Source organism: Pelodiscus sinensis, chromosome 17 (assembly GCF_052426305.1).
Source record: "Pelodiscus sinensis isolate ZL-2025 chromosome 17, ASM5242630v1, whole genome shotgun sequence".
Lineage (NCBI taxonomy): Eukaryota > Metazoa > Chordata > Testudines > Trionychidae > Pelodiscus > Pelodiscus sinensis.
Window position 1 is genome coordinate 35,696,466 of NC_143068.1, and position 14,494 is coordinate 35,710,959.

Here is a 14,494-nt window from a genome sequence, read left to right on the forward strand (position 1 = left end):
AGACAGCCCACGGCCCAGGGCCGGGCGGGGAGACCAGACAGCCCACGACCCAGGGCCGGGCGGGGAGACCAGACAGCCCACGGCCCAGGGACGGGCGGAGAGACCAGACAGCCCACGGCCCAGGGACGGGCGGGGAGACCAGACAGCCCACGGCCCAGGGACGGGCGGGGAGACCAGACAGCCCACGGCCCAGGGACGGGCGGGGAGACCAGACAGCCCACGGCCCAGGGACGGGCGGAGAGACCAGACAGCCCACGGCCCAGGGACGGGCGGGGAGACCAGACAGCCCACGGCCCAGGGACGGGCGGGGAGACCAGACAGCCCACGGCCCAGGGACGGGCAGGGAGACCAGACAGCCCACGGCCCAGGGCCGGGCGGGGAGACCAGACAGCCCACGGCCCAGGGCCGGGCGGGGAGACCAGACAGCCCACGGCCCAGGGCCGGGCGGGGAGACCAGACAGCCCACGGCCCAGGCTGCAGCCGGTTGCCTGGGGGAGGGAGGGGGCACCCCCGACAGCATCAATACATGGCACATTACTTAGAAACCGGCTGCTCACTGCCCGGGCCTGGCACCGACCCAGCCACACCCAGCACGCCTGCCTGCCCCTGCCCACACAGGCCACCCTCCGACAGCCCCCCCCGCACAGGCCACCCTCCGACAGCCCCCCCCCCGCACAGGCCACCCTCCGACAGCCCCCCCCCCACAGAGGCCACCCTCCGACAGCCCCCCCCCCGCACAGGCCACCCTCCGACAGCCCCCCCGCACAGGCCACCCTCCGACAGCCCCCCCCCCCCCCCCGCACAGGCCACCCTCCGACAGCCCCCCCCCCCCCCCGCAGAGGCCACCCTCCGACAGCCCCCCCGCACAGGCCACCCTCCGACAGCCCCCCCCCGCAGAGGCCACCCTCCGACAGCCCCCCCCGAACAGGCCACCCTCCGACAGCCCCCCCGTACAGGCCACCCTCCGACAGCCCCCCCCGCACAGGCCACCCTCCGACAGCCCCTCCCGCACATGCCACCCTCCGACAGCGCCCCCCCCCCCTGCACAGGCCACCCTCCGACAGCCCCCCCCCCGCACAGGCCACCCTCCGACAGCGCCTCCCGCACAGGCCACCCTCCGACAGCCCCCCCCCCCCCCGCACAGGCTATCCTCCGACAGCCCCCCCCCCCCGCACAGGCCACCCTCCAACAGCCCCCCCCGCACAGGCCACCCTCCGACAGCCCCCCTCCGCACAGGCCACCCTCCAACAGCCCCCCTCCGCACAGGCCACCCTCCAACAGCCCCCCCCCCCCTGCAGCACTTCACGGAGCAATCGCACCAGGAGATGCTGCTCCCCATCCCACAGCACCAGCCACATGCCCAGGCCCATTGCTGCCCCACATCTCCCCCATGGCCAGCGGCCGATCCCTCCGAATCCCAAATTGAAAGGCAGGCACCCCTCCCCCAGCCTCCCCCGGCCGCCTCTGCCCAGCCCCGTGACCCCCGGCCTCTGTCTGCCCAGGGAAGTCTGGATTCTGCCCCGTGACCAACGGCCTCTACTTCAGCTACGAGTGCGAGGCCCGGTGCCACGGGGACGGCGAGTGCCCCGGGGCCCAGAAGTGCTGCCTGCGCGGCTGTGACCACGAGTGCTTGGCCCCTTCGGAAGGTAGGAGGCAGCTCAGCGCGTCCCGCCAGGCCCTGGCGTCTCCCCCCGGCCGGGCCACGAGACGCTGGTCGGGAGGGAAGGCCCAGCCACGGCCGCAGGGCTGGGGCCAGCAGGGCCAACCCACCGGCGTGGGGGTGGGTGGGACCCAGCAGGGCCAGGCTGGCACGGGCCCCAGGCTCCCCCAGACGGTGGCCAGCCGAGCGCCGAGGCAGAGCCAGCGTGACCCGGCCCCGGCTCGCTCCCGGCACGGAGCAGCAGCACCAGGAGAGCCAGGCTGCGGCCCTGCTGGGGAGGGGGGCTCGCCCCCGGGGAGCCCCCTCACTCCTCTGCCTCCTGCTTGCAGAGAAGCCCGGCGTCTGCCCCCTGACGGACGGGACCACGTCCACGTCGCCCTCGTGCAAGTCCTCGTGCAAGGAGGACAAGGAGTGTGCGGGGCACCAGAAGTGCTGTGCCACGGGGTGTGGCCGGAGGTGCCGGGCCCCAGAGAAAGGTAACCAGAGCCCCAGGGGCTGGCTCCCTCGCCCGCTGGGGGGCAGCGCTCCCACGGGCCAGGAGCCCTCCAGCCTGGGGGGGCATGACACGAGGGCTGGAGGGGGGGCACTGCCCCAGGACGTGGGCACGCCGTGACCCTGGGGCGCCCTGTTCAGCAGCCAAATCTCCCCCCTCTCGCCAGAGAAGCCCGGCGCGTGCCCCAAGCAGAAGCCCTGGCAGACCCTGGTGCCGTGCACCGAGCGGGACACGTGCGCTCACGACCGGGATTGCCCCCGGCAGGACAAATGCTGCTTCGCCGGCTGTGCCATGCACTGCGTGCCCCCCTACCGAGGTAACCAGCTGCAGAGACGCCCCATGGGCAGCCCCCGGTGCCCTGCCCGCCCCGGGCAGACGGGAGAGAAGGGCCGGGCAGGGAGGGGGGCAGGAGCTGGGAGTGAGCAGGGGTCTGCAGAGGGCGGGGGCAGGAGGGGCAGAGTCAGGCCGGGTCACCCCCCCCCCGGGCAGTTCTCATGGGGGGTTCATTGTGCCGCTTGTCCCCCCCCAGAGCACCCCGGGGCCTGTCCCCGGGCAGCGCCCTGCAGCGACCCGAGGCAGCGCCGCTCCAACCGGTGTCTGGACGACCACGTGTGCGAGCGCCTGGAGAAGTGCTGCGACACGGCGTGTGGCCTGGCGTGCGTGGCCGTGCGCACAGGTACGGGCACCGCCCCCTCCCCCCGGCTCCTAGCTCCGCGCGGCCTGTGACCCGGCCTGCGGGCCCTGCTCTTACACAGCCTGGGCACGGCGCGTGTGCACGAGGGCAGCGCTCACGAGCCGTGTGCCGGGGCAGCAGGGCAGGAGCAGCGGCTGCAGTTGGGTCTGCCAGGGACCCCCCCCCCCAGGGTGAGCTGGACTGGGAGCCTGGGGCAGCAGGAGCAGGGTCCACGGGCTCTGCTGTGGCCGCCCCGGGCCGGGACCCTTGCAGCGCTGGGCACGGGCTAAGGGCAGGCTGGGCAGTCACTGCTCTGGGCCCCACAGGGCTGACCTGGAGCCCCCAGCACCAGCCCATCTCCAGGGCGCCCTGCCCCGCGGACTGGCGCTGGCACTGGCACGGTCCGACCGGTCCCGCCTCTGCCAGCCCCCGACACCGCCAGCCCCCAGCTTAGCCTGTTCCCTTCGTCTTTCTTAGCCAGCCACTGTCCCTTCCCCAACTCTCACTTCCTCAGTTCCCCGGCTGCCCTCAGCTCCTCTGACCGCTTGGGTCTTCGTCTACCCCCCCCGCCCCGGCTGGGCCGTGCTCACAGGCAGGGGCCAGTAGGGGTCAGTCACAGCCCAAGCACAGCAGCCAGCCAGGTCCTGACACCGCATGTGGGGGGTCCGTGGGAATCCCAGCACCGCGCAGGGGGCCCGGGTCACAGAGCAGACCCCCCCCCCGCCTCACGCCTCTCCCCCTCCGAGAGCGAACTGAGCAGGGTCGCTCCGCTTGTGCCCTGGGGAAGGCCAGGCCCCCGCCGGTAAAGCCGCCGCGGTGACACTGGCGCCCCCCTTGGCTTGGGCCAGCGCTGCCCTGCAGGAGCCGACTCCCGCTGTGGGGTTCTTGCCCAGCTTTGGGGGACCCAGCATGGGCCCATTCTCTGCGGTCGTACCAGCCCTAACACTGAGCTCGGGCATCTCTCTGGCCGGGCCCACGAGCTCAGCGAGCCTTCCCGGAAAGCCAGGACGTCCCCCGCCCCCGATGCTCCATCCGGGGGGGTCTCCCGCCCCCCCATAACTCAGCAAGCCCGGGGGGGCCTCCCCCTTCTGCACCCTGGCTCCGTCAGGGAGAGCCTGGCAGACCCTCGGGGCCCCTCCCTGTGTGCAGACAGCAGGGGGGCAGGCACTTGTCCCAGTTCTGTGGGTGTTGGTGCACAAAGGCCTCCAGCATCTGCACCAGGGTCCCCTGGCACCTCCCCACCAGCCCGCTGGGCCGGGCGCCCTATGCTGGGGTCCAGGGGAGCCGGGCCCCGTGCGTCTCCCACAGGCACCGGAGCGGGGCCGACATGAGGTGGGATCCCTGGTCCGTGAGGACTCCTGGGGGAACCCCCCGCTGAACAGGGCCAGCAGCGCGTCTGCCACCGTGTCTGCCTGGACAGAGACCTGTTCCCCCCCTTGCCTGGGTCCGGGGCTCTAGCCCTGCTGGGCCCCATGTCTGCTGGGACGGGGCCCTGAGCCCCCTGCAGGGAGCCCTCCCCTGGGTCAGGGCCGCCAGCCCCTCGCTGGCTCTGGCTACGGGTGGTGACCAGGGTCCTGTGGGGTCCTTCTGGCCATTCCTCTAGGTCACCCCCATCAGCACCTCTGTGGGCAAGTGCCAGTGACCCCCCACTTCCCTGGGGCCCCCTTAGCCCCCCATTTCAGATGCACCCGGCATACGGGCACCTTAAACGGGTCCCCTCTGTGCCCCTCAGGGTCAGCTGAGTGTTGGGCACCATGTGGTCTGGGGCTACGACCTCGGGCCGGGCCAGCGTCACCTCCGCCCCGTGTCCCAGTGGCCCGTCACCTCCCTGCCGTCCACCTGCCGGGGCACGAGGCTCTCGCTCCGCCCTGCCCCCACCCGGTACACGGAGAAATCCGCCTCCCGAGGGTCGGACCTCCCAGGGGAGGGGCACTGAGCATCCTTCCCCTCTCTCTGAGCTGAGGTTTGCCTGCCAGCCCCTGCCTCTGGGGCAGCCTGCCCTTCCTCCCGCCCCAGCCAGTTAACCCTGGAAAGTCCCCGGTCCTGGGACCTGGTGCACTGAGCCCTCTTGTGGCCTTTTTGCCCACAGCGATGGCAAGTTAGGCTTTGGGCTGTCTCTGTCCAGGCCCTGGCTGGTTCTCTGGGGCGCAGACGACCTGTTCCTTGGTCTCGCCCCGTAGTTGACTCCCTCCGTCGCTCAGCCGAGATCCGGTCTCTGCGCGGTTCCCTTTCTCTCCGGGACTCCCGTTCACACCCGGACCGGCTCTCCGTGAACTCATCCGCCAGTCTCCCGGCCTCCTGGGGGTTCTCTGGTCTCCGGTCCTTGAGCCACAGCCTCAGTTTGGGTGGGCACGCTTCATAGAACTGCTCCATCATGACCAGCTTGAGCAGCTCCTCTGCGGTCTGGGCTCCGACTCCAGACACCCACTTGCGGCAGGATTGCGCCAGGCGGGAGGCCAGGTCCACATGGGTCTCCCCTGTCCCCTCTGCGCCCCCCGGAACTTCCTCCTGTATGTCTCGGTCAGCCCGACTTGTGCAGCAGGGTCTGTTTGACCGTTCGTAGGCGCCCGGCTGCAGATCCTCCAGCTGCTTGAGCCCCCTGCGGCCTCCTGATCCAGCACGGGGGGGGGGGGTTGTTGCAGCCGGTCTGCTGGGGGAGCTGGTGCCGCTCACAGGAGCTGAGGAACCGTCCGTGTCCCCCACATTCTTACATGGGGCCAACACAAGCTTCTCCAAGTGTCTGGCCGCCCCACTCACCGCAGCCGGGCCCCTCCGCTTCTCCGCTCCGCCATGGCCAGCTCGTGCAGCCGCTGCCTCTCGGTCCTGGCGCTCCTCTCTCCGGTCCCGTACCTCCAACTCCTTCATCCGCAGCTCGATCTCCAGCTGCCGCCGCGCTGCCGGGCTGGGCCCCGCCCTGGACGAACTGCTGCTGCACCGCGTCTGTCTGGCCGGTCTGAGAGCCTGAGGCACTCCCAGGGGGGTCTGGCTGCTCCCTGCGGGGACAGGATCCAGGCCCCTGGACGGGTCATTCTCTTCCAGCCGGGCAGTCCTGGGCCTTGGTTGCTTTCCCCACGGGCAGGCCCCTCCCTCTGCACAGCCCCACCAGCTCTGCTCTCAGGAGTCGGGCGTAGGCCATCTCCCCGTCCGCCGGTCCCCAGGGTGCAGACTCACCAAGTGCTGCAGCGCCCCACGACTCCTGGTATCGCCTCGCTCTGTCTCCAGCACATCTGGCTCTTGGAAGCCCCTTCCTTCTACTGCTCCCCGTCACTTGCCGCTGGAAGCTCCATCCACGGGGTGCATCCCACCGCTGCCACCACTGTGACGCCGAGTCGGGGTTCCCCAAAATCCTGCAGCCCCGTAGCAGCAAGAACAGACTCCGCCAGCCAGAGAGTAGAGAGGGGTTATTGCTCCTTCAGGATACAGCCCAGCACAGGCGTGATATTGCTACAGGAGTCAGGGCCAGGATGCCTCAGACCCCTTGGATTGGGGGGGTCCATCGCCCCTAGCCCTCAGCCCTCAGCTTAGCCTGTTCCCTTCACCCAACACCCTTAGCCAGCCACTGTCCCTTCCCCCAACACTCACTTCCTTAGTTCCCCGGCTGCCCTCAGCTCCTCTGACTGGTTGGGTCTTTGTCTACCTGACTTAGGCAGCCCCCCTGCTGGGCCGTGCTCACAGGCAGGGGCCAGTAGGGGTCAGTCACAGCCCACAGCCCAAGCACAGCAGCCAGCAAGGTCCTGACACCGCATGTGGGTGGGTCAGTGGGAATCTCACCTCACCGCGCAGGGGGGCCCGGGTCACAGGGCAGAGAGCCCCCCCCCCGCTACACCACAGGCATCGGTGGGTTATTAAACCCCGTCTCCGCGCCCTCCTGGCCGGATCGAGCGGCTCCGCCTGGCCTCAGGGGCTTGGCGCTCAGACCTGCAGCCTGTACGTGCAACCTGCCACGTCCCCCCTCGTTACTGCAGGACAAACTCGGCTTCCAAGTGTCCGGCCAGCCCCGCTCTGCTTCCCCCTCCTTGGGAAAGAGGCCTTAGAGCAGGGGTGGGTACCTGCGGCCCACGAGCTGGATTCGGCCCACGGGCTCCGCCTGGCGGGGGGAAGCGGCTGCTGCTCCCCCAGTACCCCGCTGGGAAATGGCCGTGCAGGGGACCATTCTCTGACTGACTTTTCTGTGGGTCAGTGGCCCTGACCCAAAAGAGATTCCGCAGCCCCGCCTTGAAGGGACGGCCTCCCTTCCTTCCCCAGAGCTGGCCACGCGAGGGTCCCTTGGCTTGCTCCTCACCACCCTACAACACTCAGAGGCCGGCCCTTTCTGTCCCCGGGGTAGTGCTTGTCTTTCCGTCCCCCTGCCTGGCCACGTCCCCTTGGCGCCCTGGCCGGGGACACCGCGCCGCTCTCTGTAGAAGGACGCGGTAGCGAAGCGGGTTTCTCGACTGCCCTGGCGCTGCGCCCGTCCCTCGGCGGCCCAGGCCTGGGGGGCGTTGGCAAAGGAAGGGGGAGAGCGCGAGTTGTTCGCGGCACCCAAAGCAAACGCCACCGGTGGGGAGCAGACGTGGGACGAGCTGGCGGCTGCAGTGGCGTGTGGGGAGAAGCAGCCACAGCGTGGCCGGGTCGTTCAGTCCTTCGTGTAGCGCTTCAGCTTGTAGCCAGTGTCGGCAGAGGGGAGCCGCCGGGATGGAGACAAAATGGAGGGGGCTCGGGGCCTTATACATCCTGGGCCGAGTGCGCCAGCCTCCCCCGCTCGCCCTCGTCCTGAGGCTGGCAGCACCCGGCCTCGCCCACCCAGCCCCACAGCCTGATCACCGGCAGCCAGCCCAGGGACCCTCCCTTCTCCTGCCACCCTTCCCCAGCGGGCTCAGGGCCTGCCCGGCCGCCTCTGCCCAGCCCCGTGACCCCCCGGCCTCTGTCTGCCCAGGGAAGTCTGGATTCTGCCCCGTGACCAACGGCCTCTACTTCAGCTACGAGTGCGAGGCCCGGTGCCACGGGGACGGCGAGTGCCCCGGGGCCCAGAAGTGCTGCCTGCGCGGCTGTGACCACGAGTGCTTGGCCCCTTCGGAAGGTAGGAGGCAGCTCAGCGCGTCCCGCCAGGCCCTGGCGTCTCCCCCCGGCCGGGCCACGAGACGCTGGTCGGGAGGGAAGGCCCAGCCACGGCCGCAGGGCTGGGGCCAGCAGGGCAACCCGCCGGCGTGGGGGTGGGTGGGACCCAGCAGGGCCAGGCTGGCACGGGCCCCAGGCTCCCCCAGACGGTGGCCAGCCGAGCGCCGAGGCAGAGCCAGCGTGACCCGGCCCCGGCTCGCTCCCGGCACGGAGCAGCAGCACCAGGAGAGCCAGGCTGCGGCCCTGCTGGGGAGGGGGGCTCACCCCCCGGGGAGCCCCCTCACTCCTCTGCCTCCTGCTTGCAGAGAAGCCCGGCGTCTGCCCCCTGACGGACGGGACCACGTCCACGTCGCCCTCGTGCAAGTCCTCGTGCAAGGAGGACAAGGAGTGTGCGGGGGACCAGAAGTGCTGTGCCACGGGGTGTGGCCGGAGGTGCCGGGCCCCAGAGAAAGGTAACCAGAGTGCCAGGGGCTGGCTGGTGCAAGGGGGCCATGTCCCGCTGTGTCCGGCCTGTGGGCTGCGGATCTGGGCGTGCTGCCCAGAGCCTCGCCTGCCCCACTAGCAGCACAGGGGCCTGGGTGGCCTCGTGCCAGGGGCTAGGGGTCCCAGGCAGCCCCGAGGGGCAGTGGGGAGCAGGCTGGCACGGCTGCTGTGCCGGGCACGTGGGGACGCCGTGACCCTGGGGCGCCCTGTTCAGCAGCCAAATCTCCCCCCTCTCTCGCCAGAGAAGCCCGGCGCGTGCCCCAAGCAGAAGCCCTGGCAGACCCTGGTGCCGTGCACCGAGCGGGACACGTGCGCTCACGACCGGGATTGCCCCCGGCAGGACAAATGCTGCTTCGCCGGCTGTGCCATGCACTGCGTGCCCCCCTACCGAGGTAACCAGCTGCAGAGACGCCCCATGGGCAGCCCCCGGTGCCCTGCCCGCCCCGGGCAGACGGGAGAGAAGGGCCGGGCAGGGAGGGGGGCAGGAGCTGGGAGTGAGCAGGGGTCTGCAGAGGGCGGGGGCAGGAGGGGCAGAGTCAGGCCGGGACACCCCCCCCTCCCCCCGGGCAGTTCTCAGGGCAGGTGGAGATGGAGGGACTCACCTGCATGGGGGGTTCATTGTGCCGCTTGTCCCTCCCCAGCGCACCCCGGGGCCTGTCCCCAGGCAGCGCCCTGCAGCGACCCGAGGCAGCGCCGCTCCAACTGGTGTCTGGACGACCACGTGTGCGAGCGCCACGAGAAGTGCTGTGACACGGGGTGCGGTCGGGCGTGCGTGGCCGTGCGCACAGGTACGGGCACCGCCCCCCCCCACTTCCCGGGCTGCTGCCTCCGCGCGGCCTGTCACCCGGCCTGCCAGCCCTGCTCTTACACAGCCTGGGCACGGCGCGTGTGCACGAGGGCAGCAACGTCCCGGGGGCAGCGGTGCAGACCCCTCCCCCCAGCCCGGTCCTGCACCCCCCAGGCTCCTCCCCCCAGCCCAGTCCTGCACCCCCCAGGCCCCTCCCCCCAGCCTGCTCCTGCACCCCCCAGAACCTTCCCCCCAGCCTGCTCCTGCAACCCCAGAACCTTCCCCCCAGCCTGCTCCTGCACCCCCCAGACTCCTCCCCCCAGCCTGCTCCTGCAGCCCCCAGCCCCCTTCCCCCAGCCCAGTCGTGCACCCCCAGACTCCTCCCCCAGCCTGCTCCTGCACCCCCAGACTCCTCCCCCCAGCCTGCTCCTGCAGCCCCCAGCCCCCTTCCCCCAGCCCAGTCGTGCACCCCCCAGACTCCTCCCCCCAGCCTGCTCCTGCACCCCCCAGACTCCTCCCCCCAGCCTGCTCCTGCATCCCCCAGCCCCCTTCCCCCAGCCCAGTCGTGCACCCCCCAGACTCCTCCCCCCAGCCTGCTCTTGCACCCCCCAGACCCTTCCCCCAGCCTGCTCCTGCACCCCCAGGTCCCTCCCCCCAGCCCAGTCGTGCACCACAGTCCAGTCTCCCACTCACTGAACCCCTCATTTGGCCCATCTCTAGGGCTCAGGGAGGGGCCCAGGAAATCTCTTAGCCTTGGGCCCCAGAAGAGTAAATCCTCCCTCGGGGTCCCTTCCCACCGGGGAGGCACGCGGGGGGGGTCTCCCTTGGGGCCACGTCGCCGAGTGGCGGGATCTTTTGCTTTTCAATTCCGTGAGGCCTCTGACTGATTTTTCTGGGGGTCAGTGCCCCCCCCCCCAAAAGATTCCCCGCCCCTCCCTTGACGGGACCGCCCCCTTCGCGCCCAGAGAGCTGAAGCAGCCACTTCCCGTTCCTTTACTCCCTGCAACAAACCCGCCACGGACTCGTCTGTTCCCAGATGTGGGGGGTTTCATTTGGTGCCTTCCGCTCACCCAGGCCCCACAGCCTGGCCCTTTGCCTTAGGAGAGGGGAGGCGGGTGAACGTCATTTGCCACATTTGGGTTCCGGGATTTGGCTGGAAGGAGGGAGCAGAGAGAGGGAGGGAAGCGAAGGAGCCAGTGGGGAGAGGGTGGGGCGGGGTCTGGGGAGAGGGGGAGGGGTCTGGAGAGAGGGGGCGGGGTCTTGTAAGATGGTGGGGCGGGGTCTGGGGAGATGGGGCGGGGTCTGGAGAGAGGGGGACAGGGTCTTGGGAGATGGTGGGGGGATCTGGAGAGAGGGAGCAGGGTCTGGGGAGACGGTGGGGCGGGGTCTGGAAAGAGGGGGCGGAGTCTGGGGAGACGGGGCGGGGTCTGGAGAGAGGGGGCAGGGTCTGGGGAGATGGTGGGGTGGGGTCTGGAGAGAGGGGGCGGGGTCCGGGGAGATGGGGGCAGGGTCTGGAGAGAGGGGCGGAGTCTGGGGAGACGGTGGGGTGGGGTCTGGAGAGAGGGGGCGGGGTCTGGGGAGATGGGGGCAGGGTCTGGAGAGAGGGGGCGGGGTCTGGGGAGACGGTGGGGTGGGGTCTGGAGAGAGGGGGCGGGGTCTGGGGAGATGGGGGCAGGGTCTGGAGAGAGGGGGCGGGGTCTGGGAAGATGGGGTGGGGTCTGGAGAGAGGGGCGGGGTCTGGGGAGATGGGGCGGGGTCTGGGGAGAGGGGGACAGGGTCTTGGGAGATGGTGGGGGGATCTGGAGAGAGGGAGCAGGGTCTGGGGAGACGGTGGGGCGGGGTCTGGAAAGAGGGGGCGGAGTCTGGGGAGACGGGGCGGGGTCTGGAGAGAGGGGCGGAGTCTGGGGAGACGGTGGGGTGGGGTCTGGAGAGAGGGGGCGGGGTCCGGGGAGATGGGGGCAGGGTCTGGAGAGAGGGGCGGAGTCTGGGGAGACGGTGGGGTGGGGTCTGGAGAGAGGGGGCGGGGTCTGGGGAGATGGGGGCAGGGTCTGGAGAGAGGGGGCGGGGTCTGGGGAGACGGTGGGGTGGGGTCTGGAGAGAGGGGGCGGGGTCTGGGGAGATGGGGGCAGGGTCTGGAGAGAGGGGGCGGGGTCTGGGAAGATGGGGTGGGGTCTGGAGAGAGGGGCGGGGTCTGGAGAGAGGGGCGGGGTCTGGGGAGAGGGGGCGAGGCCTGGGCAGAGCAGGGTTGAGTATGGGCGGGGCCACAGGCTGGGGAACTCGCCTCCCCACGCAGCAGCATCCCCCTGGGTGGCGGCAGACCCTCCCCCAGGCAGGGGCAGGGGCCCTGGCTAAGCCAGGAGGGGTGTGGGGGTCACTCGGGGAGGACCAGGACTCCAGCCCCCTTAGCCAGCCTGGCAGGATCCCACTGCTCCGACTTTCCCCTCTCTCCTGGGTCCTGAGCAGGGAGGGCTCCCGGCTGCAGGTGCCAGGGCCGGGGGGGGGGGGGGGGGGTCAGTCTGCAGCCGTGGCAGGGCCAGAGGCGGGGGGGGGGGTCAGTCTGCAGCCGTGGCAGGGCCAGAGGCGGGGGGGGGGGGTCAGTCTGCGGCCGTGGCAGGGCCAGAGGCGGGGGGGGGGGTCAGTCTGCAGCCGTGGCAGGGCCAGAGGCGGGGGGGGGGGGTCAGTCTGCGGCCGTGGCAGGGCCAGAGGCGGTGGGGGGGGTCAGTCTGCAGCCGTTGCAGGGCCAGAGGCGGGGGGGGGGGTCAGTCTGCGGCCGTGGCAGGGCCAGAGGCGGGGGGGGGGGTCAGTCTGCGGCCGTGGCAGGGCCAGAGGCGGGGGGGGGGGTCAGTCTGCAGCCGTTGCAGGGCCAGAGGCGGGGGGGGGGTCAGTCTGCAGCCGTTGCAGGGCCAGAGGCGGGGGGGGGGGTCAGTCTGCGGCCGTGGCAGGGCCAGAGGCGGGGGGGGGGTCAGTCTGCAGCCGTTGCAGGGCCAGAGGCGGGGGGGGGGTCAGTCTGCAGCCGTTGCAGGGCCAGAGGCGGGGGGGGGGTCAGTCTGCGGCCGTGGCAGGGCCAGAGGCGGGGGGGGGGGGTCAGTCTGCGGCCGTGGCAGGGCCAGAGGCGGGGGGGGGGGGTCAGTCTGCGGCCGTGGCAGGGCCAGAGGCGGGGGGGGGGGTCAGTCTGCGGCCGTGGCAGGGCCAGAGGCGGGGGGGGGGGTCAGTCTGCGGCCGTGGCAGGGCCAGAGGCGGGGGGGGGGTCAGTCTGCGGCCGTGGCAGGGCTGCTCTGTGTGCAGGGGGAGCCGGCATGTGCCCAGAGCCCCAGGGGGCAGGCATCTGCGTGGAGGAGTGCGGCGAGGACGCGGAGTGCCCCCGGGGGCAGAAGTGTTGCAGTAACGGGTGCGGTCACGTCTGCATGCCCCCCGTCTTTGCAGGTAAATTGGAGTCTCCGGGCTGCGCCCGCCCCACACGCAGACTGAGCAGGTGTGTCCAGCGCCCAGCCCCACAGCTGCTGCCCTCACCCCCCCCCCCCCGCCTGGGCCCCTCCCCGGCACTGACAGCGGATCGGCTGGCATCTCCCCTTGCTGCCGCGTTGGAGACACTGTGGGGCCGGGCCCCTTGCACCTCTGCAGTGGGGAGACAGCAGGACGTGGGCTAGGACACACAGCTTAGAGAGGGGCTCGGCCGGGGGGGCGCCATGCAGGTGGGCAGCTTCTCCAGCAGCAGCAGGGCCCTTTGGGGGGGTCCTTGGTGCCATCTTAGCCCCCCCCATCCGTCCGTCAGCCACCCCAGCAGGGGGCGCCCTACCGCCCCAGGGCAGTGGCCGAACCTGTTCCACAAGTTAAGGGAAGAGGCTAAACAAAGGGCCTGGGGAAAGAGTCGGTGTCGCAGTGGAGCCTGAGGCGGGGGCTGGGGTTGTAGGGCCCGGTCGCCCCATGTCAAGGGGGCCTGAGGCATCCTGGCCCCAGTTCCTGTAACCGGATTCCATCTGTGCTGGGCTGCACCCTGGGGAGTCTGTTCCACTGGCTGGTGGAGTCTGTTCCTGCTGCTACGGGGGTGCAGGATCGGGAGGGACCCCAACTCGTCACCCCCCCCGATTCTGCACCCCGGCTGCAGCACGATGAGACTCCACCAGCCGGTAGAACGGGGGGGGGGGGGGTTATTGCTCCTCCCGGACACAGCCCAGCACAGACGTGACGTGGGAACAGGAGGCAGGGCCAGGGTGCCTCAGCCCCCTTGGGGCGGGGGGGTCCATTGTCCCCCCTAGATCATCAGCCCTCAGCTAACACTGCTCCCTTCATGTTTCACAGCCAGCAGCTGTCCCCCCCCCCCCCCCCCCCGTTATCTCCTCGGCCTGAGCCCGGGTGTCTGGGTTAATACACATCAGGGCGCAGGGGACCCCGGGTTACAGAGCAGACAGCCCCCCCGCTACTCCACACCAGGCACACCTGCGGGGGCAGGCCAAGGGGTCACCAGCTTAACCCCTTGCATCCTGGGGGGAAGCCCCCACCGGCCAGGCCTTCTCCCACCCTTCCCACGGCCAGCGCATCTGCAGTTGGGCTCACGGTGCCCGGGAGCGTCGCTGGAGGCAGCTGATCGGTGCTGAGGGGCTGCCTGGGGCAGGACGGGCGCTTTGCAGTGTTGCTGGGCTCCCTCTCCTGGCCTCTCCCGCCCAGCCCCGGCGGCCCCCTTGCTCCCCGGCGCCTCTAGGGCCTGCTCTCCGGAGCCTTGGGTGGCCAGTGCGAGGTCCCCCGGCACCAGGGGCGCACACCCTGAGCAAGGCACAGCACAGGCGGGGGCAGCAGCCTCCCAACCAGCCGCCTCTGGTGCCTGGGCACTGGGTGCCACACAGGTGAGCCCACTGCCGGCTGGGCCGCCGGCTCCCCCCACGCCCGCTGCGAGGCCTTCTCTCTCCCTGCTGCAGAGAAGTCTGGGACCTGCCCACCGGACCCAGCCAGGTGCCAGCGCCAAGACCCGCCGCTGTGTGGCAGCGACAACACGTGCCCTGGCCGGCAGAAGTGCTGCTCTCGGCTGTGCGCCATGCGCTGCGTCGACCCCGAGCCAGGTACCAGCTGTGCATGGCAGCGCTGGGCGCGGGGCCGGGCGGGCACCCCCAGCTCCGGCGGCACCGGGCCCACGGGGGCTCCAGCGCCCCTGGCTGCAGGCACAGATCCCCGCACCAGCCGCAGGGCCGGGGGCACCGGGTGCTGCTCCAGCAGGGCACAGGGAGGCCGGGCACTGGCTGGGCTGAGCCCCCAGGAGAGGGCACGTCGCTCCCCAAGGAGGCCAGTCTGCGCCCACGCCCAGAGAAA

General features: G+C 71.2%; 1 protein-coding gene across 3 annotated transcripts in view; it reads left to right on the forward strand.

Annotated features, from left to right (window-relative positions):
- LOC102453690 (uncharacterized) overlaps positions 1 to 14,494 on the forward strand; it is a 31,230-nt gene that overhangs the window by 16,529 nt on the left and 207 nt on the right. For 2 of the 3 annotated variants that reach the window (XM_089769774.1, XM_089769775.1), the window contains 10 exons: positions 1,503 to 1,646; positions 1,990 to 2,136; positions 2,320 to 2,469; positions 2,683 to 2,829; positions 7,742 to 7,885; positions 8,229 to 8,375; positions 8,649 to 8,798; positions 9,048 to 9,194; positions 12,479 to 12,616; positions 14,107 to 14,247. In XM_089769774.1, the coding sequence (XP_089625900.1) occupies positions 1,503 to 1,646; positions 1,990 to 2,136; positions 2,320 to 2,469; positions 2,683 to 2,829; positions 7,742 to 7,885; positions 8,229 to 8,375; positions 8,649 to 8,798; positions 9,048 to 9,194; positions 12,479 to 12,616; positions 14,107 to 14,247 (1,455 nt within the window). The remainder of the gene's footprint in view (positions 1 to 1,502; positions 1,647 to 1,989; positions 2,137 to 2,319; positions 2,470 to 2,682; positions 2,830 to 7,741; positions 7,886 to 8,228; positions 8,376 to 8,648; positions 8,799 to 9,047; positions 9,195 to 12,478; positions 12,617 to 14,106; positions 14,248 to 14,494) is intronic. The other variant, XM_089769777.1, reaches the window with a different exon arrangement.